The sequence below is a fragment of the Melanostigma gelatinosum genome (assembly GCF_949748355.1).
Source record: "Melanostigma gelatinosum genome assembly, chromosome: 9".
Taxonomy (NCBI): domain Eukaryota; kingdom Metazoa; phylum Chordata; class Actinopteri; order Perciformes; family Zoarcidae; genus Melanostigma; species Melanostigma gelatinosum.
Genome location: NC_136642.1, coordinates 13,465,582 through 13,486,407, shown reverse-complemented (window position 1 = coordinate 13,486,407; position 20,826 = coordinate 13,465,582). Strand labels below are relative to the sequence as shown.

The 20,826-nt window shown below is 42.1% G+C and overlaps 3 protein-coding genes across 4 annotated transcripts; 2 read left to right on the top strand and 1 right to left on the bottom strand.

Annotated features, from left to right (window-relative positions):
- Positions 1 to 287: 287 nt before the first annotated feature.
- colq (collagen-like tail subunit (single strand of homotrimer) of asymmetric acetylcholinesterase) lies at positions 288 to 8,544 on the top strand. Of its 2 annotated transcripts, none has more exons than XM_079275406.1 (17): positions 288 to 473; positions 1,087 to 1,196; positions 1,513 to 1,620; positions 2,443 to 2,487; positions 2,660 to 2,686; positions 3,566 to 3,637; positions 3,933 to 3,995; positions 4,089 to 4,115; positions 4,211 to 4,255; positions 4,376 to 4,411; positions 4,520 to 4,600; positions 4,937 to 5,033; positions 5,558 to 5,688; positions 6,031 to 6,150; positions 6,273 to 6,399; positions 6,505 to 6,607; positions 6,703 to 8,544. In XM_079275406.1, the coding sequence occupies exons 1-17, from the start codon at positions 377 to 379 to the stop codon at positions 6,770 to 6,772; spliced, it is 1,359 nt and encodes a 452-aa protein (XP_079131532.1). In that variant the 5' UTR covers positions 288 to 376; the 3' UTR covers positions 6,773 to 8,544. The 2 variants fall into 2 exon arrangements, with proteins under 2 accessions (XP_079131532.1, XP_079131531.1); XM_079275405.1 differs by having other exon boundaries at positions 6,258 to 6,399.
- Positions 8,545 to 10,103: 1,559 nt separating this feature from the next.
- On the bottom strand, positions 10,104 to 18,466 carry plekha8 (pleckstrin homology domain containing, family A (phosphoinositide binding specific) member 8). The gene is made up of 13 exons (XM_079275118.1): positions 18,328 to 18,466; positions 17,723 to 17,839; positions 17,431 to 17,586; positions 17,224 to 17,345; positions 16,047 to 16,205; positions 15,902 to 15,942; positions 15,567 to 15,685; positions 14,400 to 14,751; positions 13,512 to 13,597; positions 12,608 to 12,666; positions 12,053 to 12,254; positions 11,908 to 11,969; positions 10,104 to 11,833 (listed from the first exon to the last, which is right to left on the bottom strand). The coding sequence occupies exons 1-13, from the start codon at positions 18,365 to 18,367 to the stop codon at positions 11,636 to 11,638; spliced, it is 1,713 nt and encodes a 570-aa protein (XP_079131244.1). The 5' UTR covers positions 18,368 to 18,466; the 3' UTR covers positions 10,104 to 11,635.
- A 257-nt stretch (positions 18,467 to 18,723) lies between these two features.
- On the top strand, positions 18,724 to 20,744 carry fkbp14 (FKBP prolyl isomerase 14). Its single transcript, XM_079275761.1, has 4 exons — positions 18,724 to 19,048; positions 19,536 to 19,687; positions 19,944 to 20,071; positions 20,167 to 20,744. The coding sequence occupies exons 1-4, from the start codon at positions 18,852 to 18,854 to the stop codon at positions 20,323 to 20,325; spliced, it is 636 nt and encodes a 211-aa protein (XP_079131887.1). The 5' UTR covers positions 18,724 to 18,851; the 3' UTR covers positions 20,326 to 20,744.
- The last annotated feature ends 82 nt before the right edge of the window (positions 20,745 to 20,826 follow it).

Genomic DNA, 20,826 nt, shown 5'->3' with positions numbered 1-20,826 from the left:
AACAGATATGAAAGTTGTCTCAGGAAGCACAAAGGACACCTTCCTGCAGAATCTCTTGCAGAAAAGCCCACCACCGTGGCTTAGTCATGATAAGTGTCCCTGTTAGAGTGGAAACAACAAAAGACACCCCCTGCAGTAGTAGAGATCTAATATTGGCACTAGAAGCAGCTGACGGGCTGTCTCCTGTAATTTTAGCGCACACTGATGCAGAGGAAAGATTTAATGGGCATTGGTCGGCGTACCCTCTTGTGAGGGCGTAAAGGAGACGGAGCAGAGCGAGCAGCGAGAGGAGGGGAGCACAGGGAGAGGACAGTGAGGAGAGAGAGGCAGCGTGTGAGGGCTGATGAGATAAAGTCGGGCAACTATCTGGAGAAGCATGACTCTTCTAACACTTGGACTGTATCTGCCACTGTGGTTTTGTTATGGCCTGGCTCAATCCTCTTTTCTGGACAGCTTTGTTTCCTTCCCAGTGGGTAAGAATAGTATCTGAGTCTCTCTCGGTGTGCGTGTGTGTGTGTGTGTGTACTGTACATACAGTACTATGCATGCACAGGTGTTGAGAGAGTTGGGTTGTAAAAGCATGGATACTAAATGCCTCGGTTTTGGATCCATTTTAGGCTCATTATCTATGTAAAATACACTTGTTTTTGTTTTCATTCGCCCATGAGGTAAACAGAAAATGCCTCTATAAATAGCAAAACCAGCTCCAGTCCTACAGTGAGAGATCACAGGCACTTCATATCTGTGTTCAGCTTCAACTCTGCCGGACGGGTGTCATGACTTGATAGTTTGCACCCGTTTACCTGTCCCTTATGTTGCTCCTGCATGTTCTAACCTCTTTGACTTGTCCATTTTCTACTGGATGTGTGGGATATTTGTTGGCAAGATGTCACATTATATGTACCCCAGTTAACCGTGCTTGTCAATGTGTCATAAGTTAAGTGTCACTTTTCTCATTTTGATTAAGAGGCTCCACATTCAGTTGTTGCAGACGTTAAGACAACATAAACATGACTTCCGACTGTCCTCTTCTAATTTTGACACCTGGCATCATCGCCTGTGTGACTGCATGCACACCTTGCACAGCTCTCCGATCCCCAGAGCAGCAGAAGAGATTCAGCCCATGCTGTTTACTGAGTCTGCCTCCACCCCCACTGTTTCCTCCACCCCCTTCACTTTGGCGCCGCCATGCTCATGTGAGTAGAAGTCACGTGACTCTCTATTGTGGAATATCTGACTGTTGATGTGTCCTTGGGTGATATCCAAACCGCCCCACACTTACTGTCTTTGACCCCCGAATGATAAACCGTTAAAGCACTCAGATGCTGGAACCTGTTTGCAGGAAGAAGTGGCTGAACGAATCTCTTGCTGTGGGTTGTGAATTGTTCTGTCAAGAATGGGATGGATTCTTTATCAACATCAAATATTGGAAAGATGTGATTCTGTTCACTCGCTTCTGTCGAAACAGTCAAAGCTGTAAAAGAAATACAGAATTGTGTTTTCATTTTCCAGAATGAAGACATTTCAAATAACAGTGGTGAGTCAGAGCCGGGCCATGAGGACAAAGGTTCTGCCTGCGTCCGAGGCCCCCGCGGGCCCGCTGGTCCCTCTGGTCCTCAGGTAGGATCCTAAACTCTTCCCAAACATATCATGGTTATCACAGCATGAATAGTGTTCTGTAGATCTGGCATGAGCGTCTTTTACACCATTCTAGCACACCTCCCACAGTTTGACTTACAGTACGTAGGATTCACTGTGAGCACTGACTGTCTCTAGTGATCCAAGGTGTTAAGAATTAGTCCTCCAAGAACATATTACCCCCACCTCCTCTTAAACTTGAGAGTTCCTGCAAAGCATGAGATGGGGATTTCTCTGGCCCATGCAACACAGCAGCACATTAACGCTCTACATTTAGCTCTGACACAAATAGCCTTTTTCCACTGGCTGCCAGTGCCCCACACATCATTCTCAGAAACTGTCCCAAGTGCTGTCTGCCCGAAAAGGCGTACTGGGGTTGCGTAAATTCCAGGGATTACCAAAAACAAGCATGTGTCCATGTGTTTACTCTGTGGATGAAAGATGTAAATACATTTTGGTCCAATAGATGCTTCAAGTCCAACCTTTGATAGGCCAGCATTTCACAAGTTGAATTTGACCATTTACTGATTTATCAAATGATTGTTAAAGCTTTGCCCGACTCAGACTGTTACAGCACCAGCTGGACTGCTGCAGCGTTTCAGTTTATCAAAAGAGACCCACAAGGCACTTTTTAAATCAATAGTGGCCACTCAGCCTTCAGCTCATTGAAACTGCCGCTGTGGGCTTCGAGAAACAGACATGACTTTGTGGTGGGAAGTTGTGGACAACAAAACAAATTGAGATGGATATCTCTGAGATTTATGAGCATATGGCATCATTTGATTGTATTTTCCTGTTTGTCAGGGTCCACCTGGATTACCTGGGCTAGAAGGGCCCAAGGGAGAAAAGGTAAGCAGTTTATTTCCCCATGTCCTTGTCTCATCTCATTTATGTATCTTATAATACATTTTACGAGCTGCTAATTATTTTGTAAGCTCAAGTTTAACTGAGTGAAAGATGCTTGCTGGAAGTGTATTGAATAGCCACTGTCCTTGTCCCCTCCTCCGCATCCTGTTGTCAGGGAGAAATCGGAAGACCTGGGCAAAAGGTGAGAGTCTCCATTAATCACTCCATATTCTCCGCTAAGTGGATTTACTCAAATATGAGATACCGTGCCTCCGCCTTCCCTCCAGCTGTAACTCAGAGTGCTGCCAGTGCCTGGTTGTGTACATCAAGGAATTGCGTGCAAGTACAACCTTGACAGGAGACAGCACAGATACACTGACTGGACGCAAGGGAGGCAGATCTGCTGCCGTTTCGATGGCAGAGGGATGGTCTCCTCGCACTGACAGGAAGCTTGTTCCTCAACATTGACCCCTCACAGACATTCAGCACCATGCCTCCCCGTCAGACGGCCCTCCCTTTCTATTAGAACAGAAGGAACAAGCCCACACAGCTTTATTGCAAGCTCAGGACACAGCATTTGACCAAGGCAGGCGGAAGAGAAGTGACCTCCTTAAACGATCGGTCGCTGTGGTCGAGCAGCAAAAGCGGCCCAGTGGGAGAGCCTCACTGGCTGGTGGCCTGACTGAGCAGCTTTGCAGCACTGCGGTGCAATTTAGCTTAGTGCTCCAGCCAGGTCATAAATCATTTTATTTCCCACAAGCACGGGCTCCTGTTCTATATACAGCCCATCATTTAATTAAAGAGAGGAAAGTGACAGGGCTCGTTAAAGTCATTCTCCCTCTACATGTGCAGCAGTGTCTGATAAATACTGGAGCAAGCAGGCTGTCAGCTTATGCAGCAAATCCTGCGCTTGAATTGTTTTTCTTTCTTTTTCTTTTTTTTTTTTTTACCTGCAAAGCTAACAGGCACAAGAGGCCCTGGTTTCGTAATCAGATTACTGCTTCCTCAGCTGTGGCAGCAATTGTTTTATTCGATATTTCTACGTCTGAGATCATGTGTTAAAATTGATGTCTGCTGTTAGGGTCGAACAGGTCCTCCTGGACTTCCTGGCAAACAGGGACATGCTGGATGGCCTGGACCAAGTGGGCCCAAAGTGAGTAAGTCAGACCTCATAATGTAGATGATACAAAATATGTTCTGAGATGAGACCAGTAAGTGCCAATACAAGGTCAATGAGTGTCAGCTATTATTTGTCTTCAGTCCCATGCAATGAAATACTCTGTTATGTAACAGCGTTTTCTATATGAATGCTTGATTGAAATTGTACAAAAGAAGCTTGGACTCAAAGCCTGCACAGTATTTTTTCTTTGGGCTGTGGGTAATATTGTGTCGAAATAAATAAAGCAAATCCACACTTGTCTTATGTCTAATGTTTTTCCGTGCATCAGGGTGAGAAAGGTGACCCGGGGCTGATGGGTTTGCCCGGAGCCAGAGGACCTATTGGGCCACGGGTATGAGATACATATGCACTACACTGATCTGGCATGGTCTCACCTTCACACTGATTTATTGTCATCCTGGATATTTTGTGTCTTTAATTCTAGGGTTTACCCGGGTATAAAGGTGAAAAGGTATGAAACCGTTTGTTATCATTCAGTAGAAAATGCAATTAGATATATTGTTTAACATCTAATGTGAGGTAACACACTGTCATCTGCTCCATCAGGGTTCTCGAGGAGATCGCGGTGAAAGTGGAGTGAGAGGCGACAAGGCAGGAAGATTTAATCAGTCACAGGGGTCATTTGGAATGAATGAAGCAGCACTATGGTGCATACAGTATATGCTGTACATGATCAAAGTTATATTATGCGTTACTGTTCTTTATCCGCAGGGTGCGATGGGTTTCCCAGGAATGCTTGGACAGAAAGTGAGAAACACATTGAAACAAAGAAGGAGTTTTGAATTTTCTCCGCAGAATTACAACTTTCCAAATACGACCAAAATGAATGTTGAGTTGATGTGATTTGGTGTGCAGGGGGAAATGGGTCCAAAGGGAGAACCTGGGATCTCAGGAAACAGAGGACCCACTGGCCGACCAGGGAAGAGAGGCAAGCAGGTGAGGAGTTGGTGGACATGTCAGCGATATATAATAATAATAATAATAATAACTTTAATTTATATAGCGCCTTTCAGGGGACCCAAGGCCGCTTTACAATATATGAAGTTATATACTCACGCACGTATTGAGAACAGAAGATTGTTGATCATTTCTCTTCAAAATGTAATTTATGGCCATGCAAAAAATACTTTTCAATGCTCAAAATGTCCTATTGCACATTCAGGATTAGTATCAGTATATTAGTATTAGTTTCAACCTTTTGATTTTTAAACCTTTTTGTAAAGAAACGTTTAAAATCCGACCGCCTTGTGCATTGTTTTGATTGTGTTTCAGGGAGGTAAAGGAGACACAGGCAGTGTTGGTCCTATGGGACCTGCAGGCCCACAGGGAACTCCAGGCCACCCTGGTCGTCCTGGTTCACCTGCTCCAGGTGAGAACCCTTTCCATTTTCCAACAGATTAAAAACTCTTGACTGCATTGATTTGTGTTCAATCAAGGCACACACATTTACATACCTCCACTTTTGGTATTTGGCTCTGCACTTTCTCTGAGAGTGAGTGAAAGGCTGTGCTCCCAGTGGGAGGAGTAGCTGACACCCCGGTCAGCAAAATGAAGCAGACTTTAGACCAGTGCAAGAGGTAACACTGGTAGTCTTACATAGCAGCAGAGACACCTTATCTCCTGAGGTGAAACAAGATGCTGTCTTCATGACATCATGTGGCTAAAATGGAGCTACAGATGGCGAGCCTCCTTGCAGTTTTCCAAATAATAAGTCACCAGATGATGAATGTGACATTTGCTTGTTTGATCAGGTTTACTCGTGAATTAGGTTGATTGGTTTTGCTTCTTGATAAATGAATCAGAGACACTACATTTCATGACATATGGTATTTGTATCATCCCCTTCACTTCAGTTAGTTTAGTATATTTTTTCTCCTCTCTTCATATGTTTAGGACTATACATGGTTGGAACAAAGGGTGGGCGTGGTCCACCAGGGCCTCCTGGAAAGTGTAGCTGTGGCTCTCTCAGTAATTCTCCATTTGATGATCACCCTTCCAGAGGAAACTATCCCAAAGTATCAGCGGTGAGGAATTAAGTCTTGTCGGATGCAAAAAGTTATGTACAGTATTGTTTTGATGTACCGAATCACAGTTAAAACGTACTGGCTACACTGTATGTATGTAACATCTCAGTCAATGTTATTTTTACTTGGGTTTTAATAACTTTTGAGTTGATTTTTCAAAGACAAAGAGTTTAGAAAGTTAAAGTATGCGTATTGGAGAGAGTGATATTGAGACACATACTGCAAGCTGAGATCCAAAATTTGAATGCTTAATATCTCAAAATTGTACTCAACCATATAATTGGATATACACTAAGTATTGAAAACATGACAGTACATTTCTTCACCTTGCCTTTCATTCAGATATTCGTTGTCAGCAATGAGGAAGAGCTGGAGAGCCTTCACACGGATAACGCTCTTGCATTCCGCAAAGACCAGCGATCTCTCTATTTCAAAGACATTGATGGCTGGCTGCCAATCCAGGTATCGGTGCATGCAGCGGAATCTGATTATTTCGTCTGGTTTTACACACGGCGACTTTTCAAGCACTTTTGTTCCATTTTGTTCAACTTTTTAAAACTTTGTAAAAGACTTTTCCATTCCAGTTGACTCCGTTCCAGTCCATGGAAAACGCACCTGACGATGAGGGTTACTGCGGTGACGGGATTGTGCGGATGTCCACTGGGGAGGAGTGTGACGACAGAAACAGAGTCGTCACTGACGGCTGCGTCAGTAAGTCAAGCGTCCACGTTAGGTGGTCTAAAAGAGCTCCTTGGTTGTGCTCTGCTGTGCACATATGACATCACCCCCCCCCCCTGCTGTCTCCTCTTACCACAGAGTGTAAACACGCCTACTGTGGAGACGGTTACCGCTATGAGGGCGCTGAGGAGTGTGATGGAAAGGACTTTGGATACCAGACATGTAATTCATATCTTCCAGGGTAAGCACAGTATGCAACTATATCTTGACAACAATGAGAAGTCTTTTGTTGATATGTTAAACTGACCGAAACCTTGTTTCTCATGTTCTTTGCAGGTCATATGGTCACCTCAAGTGCACACCATACTGTGTTATTGACTCCACAAACTGCAAGTACTTCACTTGAGGGGGAAGCTGGACAGTGCAGCGGGATCCTCTGTGTGATATTTGGAATATTTTTATGCAAAAAAAAAAAAAAGAACAATAATGCTCCAAGCAAGAGACTCTGAAGGTAGAGGCAGCCAATGATTCTATGATGAAAGAAAAAAACAAAACATATATATATATATACTATATATAACTCCTCTGTATTGCTGCTGGAGTGCCAAGTAGCTCCCCGGAGTTGTAGTCGGTCAGTGGAGGTGACAACTTTCACCCACACATAGGAAATGCACAGGACAACTGCACTCAGTCTTAACAAGCAGGACTTAAGACTGGCCTCCTCACCGTGCATCAGCCTCTGGATGCAACAGTTGTGTGACAGCCATGCAGAGACTTAATTAAGTGCCAGTGGGAGATGTTGCAGAGGAGCAGTAGCCGGGCAAGAGGCGTATTAATCTTGACCCAGATACTGTTGAGAAAGAGAGGCAGTAGGACATCCAGAGCCATGGCCTCAGGTATTCTAATGCAGCATCAATGGCAGCATTTGCATGAGGCTGGGATTACTGAGACCATGACCACAGCTGTCACTATCCAAGCATGTAACCCCTCACCTTACTCATTATTGCCACGACAAGGCTCGTACTGTGTCGTCTCAATATCACAACAAGAATTTCAGTTAGCAAGTAGTCGTAAAAGCTCAATGTGTGTGTAGAATGGAGATAGAGGTGCATGGGCTCTGCACTTGTAATATTGCAGTGAGACTGTTACACCAGGAGACCGACTTGGCCTGATCAGCTTGTGGTGGTACTGTGCTTGACAGGGACATTCAGTCTCGACAAGGTTTCATAAATCCAAAAAAAACTTCTCAGGAACCAACAGGTAATGTAGCTCCACACAGCACCTTTCACAGGCACCCCCACGCTACTCTTTGTAAATGATACGGCAGTGACTGTACGCTGAAGCACACAGATAACTTGAGTTTCCTCCCTGTGATTCTGTGAGAAATGAAATATACTGTATATGAAGGCTTGAAACTGTTCTTAATTTTCTCACTGCACAGGGAAGGCTGGGATAGTCTGCACCTGCTAAAGGGGGAGGGATTTCAATTCCAGTCTGTTAGGTCATCATTACTGTATTTACTCTAATACCTCTTTATTCAGTCTTTCTGTCTTACAGTATATACAACAACAGAGAAACTTAACAGTATACTTAACAGTGTAGATGTAGTCTGCTGTGTGTTTGGCACGAATTGTGAAAATGACTTTGCCGATATAAGCTGAACTTTTCCATAAGCTACTGTATGAGTCGCTGTGCCAAGGCAGACCTGTTCTCAGCCACACTGAGATGGAGCCAGGTGTTATAAAGTGATTCTTCTGTAAAAAGAAAGAGAAAGACTGTTCTCTATATTGTCTCCGCATGCTTGTGATACAGTGCTAATGGGTGTGAAACACTTCCGCTTTTGTTTTGTAAACCATGGCATCTTAAGAAATATCAGTCTTGCTCTGCCCAGAGTGTAGCTAAGTATGTATGACACAGCTTATATGATAGTGATGAACTGTGCCTTGCACAAATCTGAAATACCTTTTGTAAACTATGGTGAATGTTCTGTCTGTGGCCTGTGCTGCTGTGCTATATCCTGCACTGTGTATGCACAACAATGCTGAAACATAACATGCATGTGGTAACGTACTGTAAGGCTTTATGAAATATAGTTTGCGCTGTGAGTTCATTTTGTTTCATTGCTCAGATATGATTTATACAGTTGTTGTGGATACTTTTAAAAATAAATTAAAATCCTTCAAACATGTCGGTCTGCTTTACACACATGAATCTTTAAACTTACGTCAGGGTTTTTTTTTTTTTCAGCAGCTCTGCTTCCTGTGCATTGGATTCCTGTGGATGCTGTGCAAAAAGCCAATGTTCTTTCAGAGCACTCACTGTAAAAAAAACAAACAACCAACAGCAAAAAAGCAGACAAAGCAGATATCTATCAAGTGCAAAAGAGATGCTGTCAAAGTGCCTTGCAAAGTGCTGCATTAGACGACAGACCGCACAGTGAACTCTCGCTGTTTTCTCAGACATGGCAATGGGTTTTTCAGCTTTTTATTCTGTCTCGATGAAGCCCCCTTTAGAGCGGAGTCTGTGCCTGGAGATGAGGCACAGTGATACAGGTTGGGCATGGGCAACCAGCCAGTGTTGCAACAGAGATATTTGCGGTTTGGACGCGACCACATAACTCTATTAGCATGCTATATTTCTTTTCTAAATCACATCAGGGCAATTTGTCTGCTGAGATGCCCAAGTAAAAGCTTACCTTGGTTGATTTGTCCCATCATGTGCATTCCCCTGACCAGGCCAATCAGATTTGTACCACAGATGTCTCTGTACAGCACTAAATGTCGCTGGAGATGCTGTGGCCGACCTCATTCGACTGCTCTGTAATGAAAAGATCTGCTGTGCTCACAGAAGAATCCAACAATTGGAGTTTACTATTTGTGGAGATTGGGAACCTGAAACAGTTCTCTTACGAATTAATTTATTAACTACCAGCTGTTTGTTTTCAATATTTGGTTGGTTTCCCCTCTCTCTCTCTCAAAGACGCTGGTGATGGAGTTAAGTTCTACTTTGAGCTGTCTCAAGGTGAAGTGAAATCACTTTCCCCAACAAAAGGAGTTATTTTAGTGCAGGTCGGGTGGTGTAGCATTGCAGCTGTGGCAGAAGGGGAGATGCAAATGAGACCATGGGGACAGGAAACAGTGAGGTGCCCAGCTGTTGGCCTAAGGCAAGTGCAAATCCCTGACCTATAAGCAGGAATGGCTGGCATGCAGGGTGCTGTGGTCCTGGCAGAGGACGCACTACTGCTCCACATGCAAAACTCTCACAGCAAAGTATGCAAAGGTGTTATTTGAGCTCAGGGCCACTGTTGTTTAGAGAAACACCTGTGCAGATTTACCATCTGTTGCTTATTCTCTTATATAGTCGTTGGTTTGTTTGATTAACAAGCAAGCAAATGCAGAAAAGTGAGGGTCAATTATACACTCAATTTGAGTTCAGTGTCACAAGAACAGGAGAAGCACAATAAATAGGGAACCTCCACAAGGCTTCCTGGATAAAGTCACAAAGACAAAAGGATAAAGGATTAACAGAGCAGTGTTAAGGTGCTATCAAAGGAAAGCAGTGTTTCGCCAGGTAAATGAAACGGCAACGTGAAGACATTTCTCTTCTGTGAATGAAACATTACCTCTGGACTATCTGATAAAGACATCTGAGACCTCATATTTGACTACGACAGGACTGGACACACACACCAAGACAACTTCATTATTTATTATGTAAAAATCAAATAGCATCTTATATACAGTCATAGAAAACCAAATCAAACGTTCACAATATCACAATGGAAAAACATTGAGGTTTATTTGCAACATGAAATCAGCCCATCTGTGATGTAAACCTATACTGCAAATGACTTACTTCAAGAATTACTGTATGCATTCCTGAAAACAAAAGAAAAGTTAGAATACAATTCAAAATACTATGTGGTACAGTATGTCTTATGCCCTATGAGGATGCTCCTGCTTTGTTTGAATGGTTCATTGACATGATGGACAAACTTTAACCTGGCTGGGAGCTTGAAGTCTTACCACTCATTTCTTAATTATTGAATCAACATAAAATATGAAGCAGGGCTGGTAACAACACTATTTGCAGAACAGTGCATGGACGAGATGAAGTAGACCAGCTGAATGTTACTGTTCATTATCAGTACCGAGATGAAGGAGAAGCAATGTATTTGAACTTTTCATCGATCCACTTTAGGATTCTTCAATAACTCGGTTAATTCAAGTCCTTGGCCTATATTCAGTCTCCATTGGCACCAATGTTTCTTAATACATAAAACCATGCACGCAATAAACATGCTCTATGGATACAAATGCCCGTACATTCCCACCAGAGCTGGACTGCAAAGTGAACTTTATAACTTAGGACGCAATAAATAGACTTTGAGAAAATGCATTCTATGCATTGGTTTGTGCAGAGGATGTCCACAAAAGTATTCAGCAGTTGTCAGTACTTCAAACAGCGACACTGTATCACTTTATTCTCGTGTGTTACGGTACTCAAAGGCTAAAGCCAGTCACATGACAGCTTCTTTTGGTCCCACGGAAAGTCTCCAGAGCAATAGCTCGTAACATTTTAGTGATGTAACACAAAACACTGTCAACCTGCAGGGTTTGTTTTGACATTTCAGGAAAAAAAGAAAAAGAAAGTCATCATAATGCCATAGCTTTCAATGGTCAGTGCAAAAACTAACTTTCTACATAATACATTAAAAGTTCGCCCAGTTTGCTATCCCATCACATACTTAAGGCATACATACATATATATTGGGCATTGGAACAATCTGACATTGTTTTTGTCAAACAAGTGCTTAATGTTAGTCGCAAGTATCACCCGGTTTCATGAATCCAAGACAATCTTGATTAGAAAATGTCTTTGCATTCTCATCAGTTGAAGGGAAATCACAAATGCTCTCCCAGGGAAAGTTACTAGAGTACTTGAGGTTATGTACCTGTACATAACAAGCCACAATACAGCCACACAATGTGCACCAGAAACAAATGTCACCATGAATCATTATGGTTGGAGTCTCTTCAAAAAACCATAAATGTCTCCATTGTTATTGCTTGCTCCTAAATACAGACATTGATACCTTCTTCAAACCGAGAGCCTCCACTGCTGTAGAGCTGTACAACCACTGCTAACACCTCACACTGACACGGGACATGCTCACACTATTTTGTACACAAAGATGCATCCGGCACCATCCTTCAGCAGTCGGGTTCTGTCCTTCCTTTGAATGCGGCTCCTCTCTCTGTTCCGAGTTTCACACCACTTCATCGGACTCCAGGTTGTATTCTTCATACAGGGCATCTAGGATGGCCAGGTGCTTCTCCATGGCGGGCAGGTACACTCCCAGGTCCCTGTGCATGCCGCTGATGAAGCCGCCCTTCAGCTCGTCGCCCTGTCTCGACACTAAGGCAGCGGCGAAACTTCGATAAGACGGTGCAGCTCTCAGCGCCAACTGGGGAAATAGAAAACATTTGACAGTCACACATTCCAAGAACAGATGAAAGCATTGGTGTGAGAGATACCTACAGCGAAAACGCCTCGCACGACCCAGCCGTGGTACTGTCGGAGGCTCTTTCCATAGGCATTGTCTGGGGGAGAGAATAGACAGAAGGTGATGGATCTTGAACGTGCATTGAGTTGTATCTTTTTTCATGGTAGAAATCGGACTCACTTAGTGCACCCTGGATGTCTTGTTCTCCCGCATTGACCTCTGCCAGGAACTCCTTGAGGAACTTCAGGCCTCGTCCGAGCCACAGCAGAGCCTCGGTGGCAGAGTTACGCACCCGAGCAACATCTGTCTGCACTTCGTACAGAACGATGGACTGTAGCGTGGGGAAGCTGTCGGGCTCCGACATCAGCTTCTGATGAATTTTCTACAGGGTTTAAAAGACGTCGACATGGTGACAAGAGCTGGAGTCATCATTCTGACTCTGATCAGACAAAATGATAAAGGACTCTATTTGAAGAGCTCAATAAGTTACAGTACTTGATCTAATGTACACTGACAGAACAAGAATACTAGTACTGAGATTTTGGTTTTCACTTATTACAGCAAATCTCTGTGTTGAAATATTATGTAGTGGGTGCTTCAGTACTAATGTTGATTAATCCTGTTTGTCTCACTACATGTAGATGTAAAGCCACTTTTGAAGAGCTATGCCTTCATTTCTTTTGTTGAACAGTGAAATCTGCTTTAAGACAACCTCTCAATGACATGAACACATACCTTGATATTTCCAACAAAATCCATTTTAACTGGTGCAAACACTGTGGAGCCCAGCTTGTCTGAGAAGAGAAAACCCATCAGCATTCACTTGTTGCTTATGAAAGAAAGGATTCTTAGTTGCATGTCATCTTATTAGGACTACAGTGTTTTAAGCAATGCTAAAGAGGGAAGAAAACCCTGTGTACCAATGTTCAGAAGACAATTTCACCCTTTGACTGCAGATTTAATGGGAAAATAGTAACGGCTTGTGACACAGTAGAAGAGCTAAGTGCCAATTCTGAAGGCATGCTGCATGGATTCTGGGTCAAGATTTGTCATTCATTTGGGCTGAAAATGTTCGTGCACAGCTAGACATGAGCAAAAGTTGACATCACTTTAGATATATATTTAGTCACAAACAGAGATTTCCAATGTTTTACATTTAAAGAGGACCTTTATAAAAGCCCTGTTCATATTAAAAACATAATGCTCTGGTATCCTGGCCATCTTACATGTGAACAAATTCAACGTTGCAAGCTGTTTGTATCGTTACTGTGACAGACCACCTTTATCTACATGTAGATGTGTAGTGCACACAGACTACGACACAGGAACAAGTATGAGCTAACAATAAACTTAAGATAGACTGTGAGGCAACAAAGAATAAAGAAAACCAATGAAAAGGTGCAGAGGGAAATAATGAGGGCATGAAAGAAAAGGCTGGCGATTATTAACCCAAGACAGAAAGCTGTCACCTTATTAAGTACAGACAATGTAAATGACAGCGCATGCAGAAATGACAAGAAAAATAGTAGGAAGAAGTTTTCCTTATGAATGCTATAAAAGGGTGAAATGAGCACAGGTGCAGCATGAGAAAGAGGCAAAGAGGCAGATCAAGAGTAGAGACTGAAAGTGACCGGCCTACCTAATACAGGTACTAGTGCATAGCATGAGTCCAAAAACTCTTGTGTAGGGATACCATTGCCGTCGTCCAGTCTTATATCACTAAATCTAAAAGAGTAGAACAGATTCAAACAGGAGAATATATTAGAGGGATGTATGCCAGTCAGTTTTATTTGATCAACTCCAACAGAAAGAAAAAAACAGAAAAGGGTACAAATGTCAAAAACCAAGCCAGAGAAATGATCCACACAGTGCCATGCATTTCTGTGCCTGACCGTAATACCTGAGACTATTCTGCTACTTTGTCTACAACTTAACAGAGTTGTTGTTCATCTTAAACCGTCTCATCAATATTAAAAAAGACCAACTCCAAAATGAACACACAGTCACATCTTGCAGTTAAATACTGGTTAAGTGAGACAATGATTTTTTTCCCCCATTATAATAATGTTTATAATTGATTATTAACACGCTTGTCCATTGTTCAGTAACACTCTTCAAGGTCTTAAAAAGAGAAAATAAAATATGTTTGAAATACAGAGTGAAACAAAGAAGCTTTACAAACCCAAATATCAGATGAGGGCCTCTCTGTGTCACGTGATCAAGAGAGAACAGACTAATATAAAACACTTATAATGACATCGTGAAATGGATTCAGTTAAAATGTTCCAAAACCTGTTGTATATAAATTCTGTGCAACACTTTAACACAATTAATATATTTCCACAAACTAAGTAACTGTGCAGTTTAGTCAAAAGTTGCAGCAGAAGTGCAGTGCCTCCATGACAAGAATACTACATATAGCTTGGATTGGTCAACCCTAATACTGTCACAGTAAAACACCACACACGATCACACAGTAACGCGTGTGTCCTAAAGAATGTGACCTTCCTGAGTAGCATTTTCATACCTGTGACTCATTGTGCTGAAGAAAGTTTCCACCTGCTCGGTGTCTTCTGAATCTGGTGAATCTCTGGAGGTTTCACCTTCACGTTGAGCCTCCTCTTGGTCTGGAACAGCTTCCTGTTGGTGCTGAGGCTGCACGACGGCCGCTTCCTTGTTGTTGTTCCTTCCTTCTTGACTTTGGTCCACTTTGTGCGGCTGCTCTTGTTCTGTCTCCTTTTGATCATCCGCTTCGTTTTCCTCATCCCTCTCTGCTGGTTGTTCGTAGTGTTCAGTCCCAGAGGTATTCTGGGTAGTGTGTGAAGTAGGATCGACTCCCTCCTCGTGGACTGACCTGTTGCTGTCGGCGCCATCGACATCTGGGTGACAAGAGTAGACGAACAGCACTTTGATGACTTGCACAACGATCGTGTAGACTTATTCTCTTTAACCACAGGCAGGGTACACAGACATTCATGCTCATCCATCAGTCAGTATTTCAGTAAAATGATATGAACTTCAAGAGCAGCACTACATACATTTTGTATTGCGTAGAGGCGTTGCTGCACTGACCTCTATAGGCTGAATGGTTCAGTATGTCACAGTTGGGTGTGGTAAAGTGTGACTGGTTTCAGTTGAGACTACATCAGACTGTGATTTAACATCAGGCTTCTTGAAATGCTTTTCTTTACCATCGCTTTGTTTTGGTATTTTTGCCTTAACCAAAATAACGTGATGTCAATTATGTAACAAAACAAATCATAAAAAACATCTCTTAAGTTCCAGTAAAGTGCTACATTACATTAAAAAAGAAAATCCTATGTAATAAAATTAATCCCTTCACCTCATAAGCACACTTAAAAATCTATTGTGTGTTTCAAATAATGTATCTTTGTATTCACAGTGAGATAGTATATGTATTACAGATAAAACAGACTTCCCCTGTATAACGCCTGTGTTACTGCTAAGGGAAGTGCAATAACGTAATTGGGGCATCCATCACTGTCTGCTCTCTAAAAGGCAATAATCTATCCATGAGGTCAGATGATGTACACACAACAACTCTTTGGGCTGTGTGTGTGTGTGTGTGTGTGTGTGTGTGTGTGTGTGTGTGTGTGTGTGGTCTTTAATTTATGGAATGCAGGAATGGTTTCAGTTCAGAGAGCAAGTGAAGTGGTTTGGACACCTCACTTACCTGATGGGGAATGATGGTGTTCTGGTCTATCAGGCTCATCTGGTCCTTCGGCTCCAGAGTCAAGGCTCTGGTTGTCCTGTGCAATTACTTCTCCTGAGGTTTCAGCCAAATCTCTCCATCTGGAATCAATTTTGAGCGTGCAATGTTAAAACTCAGAACGCACTTATTTTGAGTGTCTAGTGCAACAGAAATGCAACATGAATGATGTTTTATCGTATAAACAGAAAACATTTGAACGGGTATTTAATGTTCACCTCACTGTCCTGAGTGCTACTTAAAAAAATTGAAGGAGAAGCAGTGTAGGAAGTAAAAATACATTATGAAAGAAAACCTACTTTTCTCCAAGGTTCTGTTTTAAATGATTGACAGGTTTAATCTGTTGGAGAAGCAAGACATTAGGGTGTTAAAAATATATATAATTAAATAAGTAATGCTGATTTTACTAGATTATCTGATACAGGAGTGGTGACATCAATGTACCTTCTGAGGTTTGATGGCGGCTACTGGAGGAGATCCTGGTGGACTCTGCGTCGCCACATCTGAACTAAACGTGTGGTTTGCTATCTGCATGCATTCCTCTAGAGTCTTGAGGAAAGTGGTACACGTAGACTTCACCATGTTTCCAGTGTCTATTCCTGTCTGAAAGGGGCACACAAACACACACACATTAGCCGACACTCCCCCTAAATATCCTGACAGGCAAGTGTGTTGTTCTGCTGAAATCTATTAAAAAACTAAATATAAAACAAAGAAAAATAAGAAGAGAAAATGTACTTGTGATAACTGCTTGCTGTCCGGTCTATAAGTACTGTGGAGAATTTCAGTATTAAACACATTATAAGTACGATTAAATAACCCCCCTATTGATGAGTAGAAGTGTCACAATAATAATATGTTAGTCACAATATGTTTAGAATATTGTTGCTTATAGAAGATATTATGTGTTACAGTATATTAACTAATTGAATGTATTAAATCATAAAAGTATAGTCACTAAAGGTATTAAAACACTGTAAGAATAGTTTGAGGGTCAGATAGGGAGTCTGAGTGGGACATGCAGCAAATGGAGGATGTGGTCAGTGGAGGACAAGCTGACCAGAGGTGGAGTCAAGAAAAGATGTTTTTCAAGGAGCAAAGCTGTTTCGCTAAAGGATCGATAATGGGAGGGGACAGAAGTCAAATGGAGCCAATCACTAATCGCCACGGAGGGTCATTCAGATGTTCTATGACTGTTTCGGACATTTCCAACTGTCGGGGCATATAAGAGACTGTTCTGGAGCGAATTCCTCAGACCACATCCGCTCTCGTTTTTCAGTACCTGAATTCAGACCTGTGAGTGAGATGCGTGCGTGTGGTCTCTGTTCTCGAGAACATTACTATTGATAGTTAATTCCGTTTGTAAGTGAACTTTGTGTAGTACATTAAATATTGTTATTGATTGTGAACCGGATCCAGTCCATTTTTCTGATGCGCGTGCGCACTAGGAAGCTCGCAGCAGAAAAGTCCCTGCGGCCTGCAGGCTCTCATCCTTTTGGTTTTTAAACCCCAACAGTACGCAGAGGCACACAACAGTTGAACGTCTTGCTACCCTATACTGCAGTCTCACACCAACAGCAGCTTCTCTTATTTCATCAGCTCATCCAAACCTTAAGCTTACCTCCGCCGTGTCCCCTAGCTCATCAGTCTCCTTGATCTTGTTTACTTGTTGGAGAAGAAGGTCACAGTACAACCGGAGCTCCGACATCTTAGTTTTCAATGCCTCCGTGTTCTCCTGGAGCTCTGCAATAATAACAACGACAAACCGTTCACAACATTTTTACAATAGAATGCTAGCTGTGTAAGGGTACTCGTAGTATTCAAATACCCTTTTCTCTTTTTGTTCGGTTGTCTGTAAGGCAAGCTTTGGCTGTTCCCAGTGACACCAGCCATTTCTGCCTCTCTGCTGCATTGATGGCTTTGAGGTAAAAGTACTGCTCTCCTGGTATGGTCAGGTCAACTCGTGTGGAGTCAGAGGAATGAACTAATGAGAAACACACACACACACACACGGGGAGACATGTTTGTCAGGACTACATACAAAACGGGCGAGAGACAGTTACTCACAAACACTTTGCACAATGAAACACAGCAGACAGGACAACGTGAGCCATACAGACCTTGTATTTCACAAACGGAAATTTTAATGCTGCCCTTGCAACCTTTCCACGCATCTTCTTGAGAGTCATAGTAAGACAAAGTTCCTCCGTCAAGCACAAACCAACGAGGTTGCCAACCTGAAAAAAGAAAGAGTCATTTATAGTTGTTTAATCATTGTTTATTAACGAGCATGGGTAACGTTACTTCACTTTTCAATATCGGTAATCAATTAGAAAAACTCAATAAAAAAACCGCTTCATGAACTTGTAAAGAGTTAATGTTAACCCTTACGTTAGCTAGCGTTAAGCAGTCGTTAAATCAGATTACAATGACAGATGGTGGGGAACTAACGTTATCTACAATGGCGCTACCGGTTAAGACGACTTAAATACGGTTAACTTCTAATTCGGTAAACTGCTAACTTAACGTAGCAACGTCAAATTAAAAGGTTGTTAATTTAAAGCGGTGCATAAGCTCCGATAGTTGAAGCCTGACGGTAGCTAACGTTAGCTTACCCGTCGCCTGTTAACGTTAACCAACTCAACACAAGTGAATGACGTTGTCGTGCTAGCTAGCTACCGTAAAACGAGCACTGTAACCGAAAAACGCTACACGATTAACTTACCACTAATATAGTTCGTCCATTTATGCAGCATTCCCTCCATTGTTTTAACTATGTGTTTCTGCCGTTCATTACTTGTTTATCACAACAAGATACGATGCACAGCTGATTGCAGCGACTCCATCGGGGCCCGAGTGTGATTTGTGGAGTAACGTCCTGGGCTTTACATTCCAGCTACGTAGATAAAAGTGCGTAAACTTATTTGTGAATCGAGCTCTGATGACGTTCCGCCCGCTCCTGCCATTAACATTAGAGGGAATTAAGTACTGTGGGTGTGGATTGTGTTGATTGACACAAAGAATAACCAATAGAATAAGAGTAGATAGGTAAAGGGCGGAGCTTTGTAATTCATGTATCCAATAGTAGAGGAAGGAGGGCAAACAGCTTAACAGTGGTTGCGTTCTCGTGCAAGTTGGCTGCCACGTAGTTGACATTCCTGCCATGTATTTATTTTAGGTACTGCATTTTGTGAAAAGGTTTAAATTAGCCTTTTTTAAATTAATTTTGCGAGTAAGTGAGCTATCAAAATGAATATTTTTTCTATTTGTTCGATATTGCCCTCACTGTTTGTGTTTGTTACCGGGGGGAAACTGCCAGAGCCAGAAGTGAAAATTGAAGTTTTACATAAACCCTTCATGTGTTACCGTAAGTCAAAGTATGGCGACATGCTTCTTGTTCATCACGAGGGATTCTTGGAAAGTAATGGCACCCTGTTTTTTTCCAGGTAATTTGTTGCTAGAAACTGTAATAACGCTGCATGCTTTGCTGTGCAATTGTGTTACACTCCTTGTGCAGGGTAGTCAGTCACACGTTGTAAAAGCAATATATGTATCTAATGGACTGCAATATGCTGCAGCCCATGTCAATAGGACTATCGCCGCTATTTAAATCACTTCTTAAAATGTATCTTTTCAAATATGCTTGTTTTTTGCACAGTCTTAAGTCTTGTTTATTTATTTTCCTAAAGTTCAGAAATGTTTTAATCCTGGATCAACCATGTAATGCACTGCTTATAGCTGTAACTGTGCACTTTATAAACAATATATATTATTATTATTATTATTATATTGTCAGACCTCAGTATACCAGTCCTTAAAGTTAGGCGGCAGCTATTCAACCCTTGATTGTACATATTTGTGATATCAATTCTGTGTGTACTGAACTTTTCTTTCTGAAAGAAAACTGTGATGCATCTTTGTTACTCTTGGCAGCCGCGAACATGGGGATAAAAATCCAGTATGGTTCACTCTTGGGATTCAAGAAGTGCTCAAGGGCTGGGATAAGGGTCTGAAGAACATGTGCACAGGAGAGCGCAGAAAACTGACCGTTCCTCCAACTCTGGGATATGGCAAGGAAGGAAAAGGTAACATAGACTATGAGTAAGACACAACAACATGTTGGAGAGGGTCTGTTGACTCCCCCTTTCTTGTTGTGTTACACCATAACATGTCTGTGCTTCTATTCAGGGGCATAGCACAACATTCTGGACCTTCATCGCATCCGCTATTCATTCTTGTATCCTTGTGGATCACCCTCACATGAGAGCCCTGTATACTCAGTCCCCTTTCCCCCAGTCCTATGCGCCTGTTTCTTATAATTACTTTTTTTTTTGTTAACAGGCAAGATCCCTCCAGGCAGTACCCTCATTTTTGACATCGAGCTCATGGAGATCCGAAATGGTCCCAGGTCGCACGAGTCTTTCCAGGAGATGGATCTCAATGACGACTGGAAGCTCTGCAGAGAGGAGGTGTGAAATTCTTTAAAACTGCTTTTCTATTTGCAGTGTATAAATGCATTTTTTTTTTTAATTGCTATTCCATTATCATTCTGTCTACGCTACAGGTAAAAGAGTACCTGAAGAAAGAATTTGAGAAACATGGATATTCCCCCAATGACACCAATCATGAAGCGATGGTAGAGGACATCTTCAAAAATGAGGACGAAGATAACGATGGTTTTATATCTGCGAGGGAATTCACCTACCAGCACGATGAGCTCTAAAAGACTGATTTCATCTTCTTCTTTAAACTGGTTTCTTGAATCACTTCTGAAATAGTGACATGAATTGTGAATTAGTTACTGGGCTTGCTTCTTTTGTTTTTTTACACTGCTGATGAACAGTATTATGTTTCTTTTAGATGAACATGCTATGGAAAATAAGACCCATACCTAATTTATATCTACATTCTGCACTGATAATGTTACCACAAATGCATTTCGGCTCCCCATTAGAATTCATTTTGATTTACTTTACCTGTGTACTGTAAACAGTCAGCCTTGGTGACACAGTCTATGGATGGTAGTTTTTCTCTGTGTACATCTTCATTATTCACTAGAGGGCACTCTTGTCCTACACTTTTGTATCATTTACTTTTTACACATTTCAAAACAAAAGAACAACAATAAAACTGTCAGGGGTCCTTCTCTTTGAGTTTCTAGATTTCTGTTCCTGGCAGATCACTACAGTCACGTATATCATTTCATTCCATCAGGAGTGAATCA

Coding starts and splice junctions, on each gene's coding strand:
- colq (XM_079275405.1), top strand. CDS start 377: ATGACTCTTCTAACACTTGGACTGTATCTGCCACTGTGGTTTTGTTAT. Junction 4,256..4,375: donor GTGGAGTGAGAGGCGACAAG/GCAGGAAGATTT, acceptor CTTTATCCGCAG/GGTGCGATGGGTTTCCCAGG. Junction 6,608..6,702: donor TGTAATTCATATCTTCCAGG/GTAAGCACAGTA, acceptor TGTTCTTTGCAG/GTCATATGGTCACCTCAAGT.
- plekha8 (XM_079275118.1), bottom strand. CDS start 18,367: ATGGAGGGAATGCTGCATAAATGGACGAACTATATTAGTG. Junction 12,255..12,607: donor ATTTTGTTGGAAATATCAAG/GTATGTGTTCAT, acceptor TAAACCCTGTAG/AAAATTCATCAGAAGCTGAT. Junction 11,970..12,052: donor AGACATCCAGGGTGCACTAA/GTGAGTCCGATT, acceptor TCTCTCCCCCAG/ACAATGCCTATGGAAAGAGC.
- fkbp14 (XM_079275761.1), top strand. CDS start 18,852: ATGAATATTTTTTCTATTTGTTCGATATTGCCCTCACTGTTTGTGTTT. Junction 19,688..19,943: donor ATATGGCAAGGAAGGAAAAG/GTAACATAGACT, acceptor TTTTGTTAACAG/GCAAGATCCCTCCAGGCAGT. Junction 20,072..20,166: donor GGAAGCTCTGCAGAGAGGAG/GTGTGAAATTCT, acceptor TCTACGCTACAG/GTAAAAGAGTACCTGAAGAA.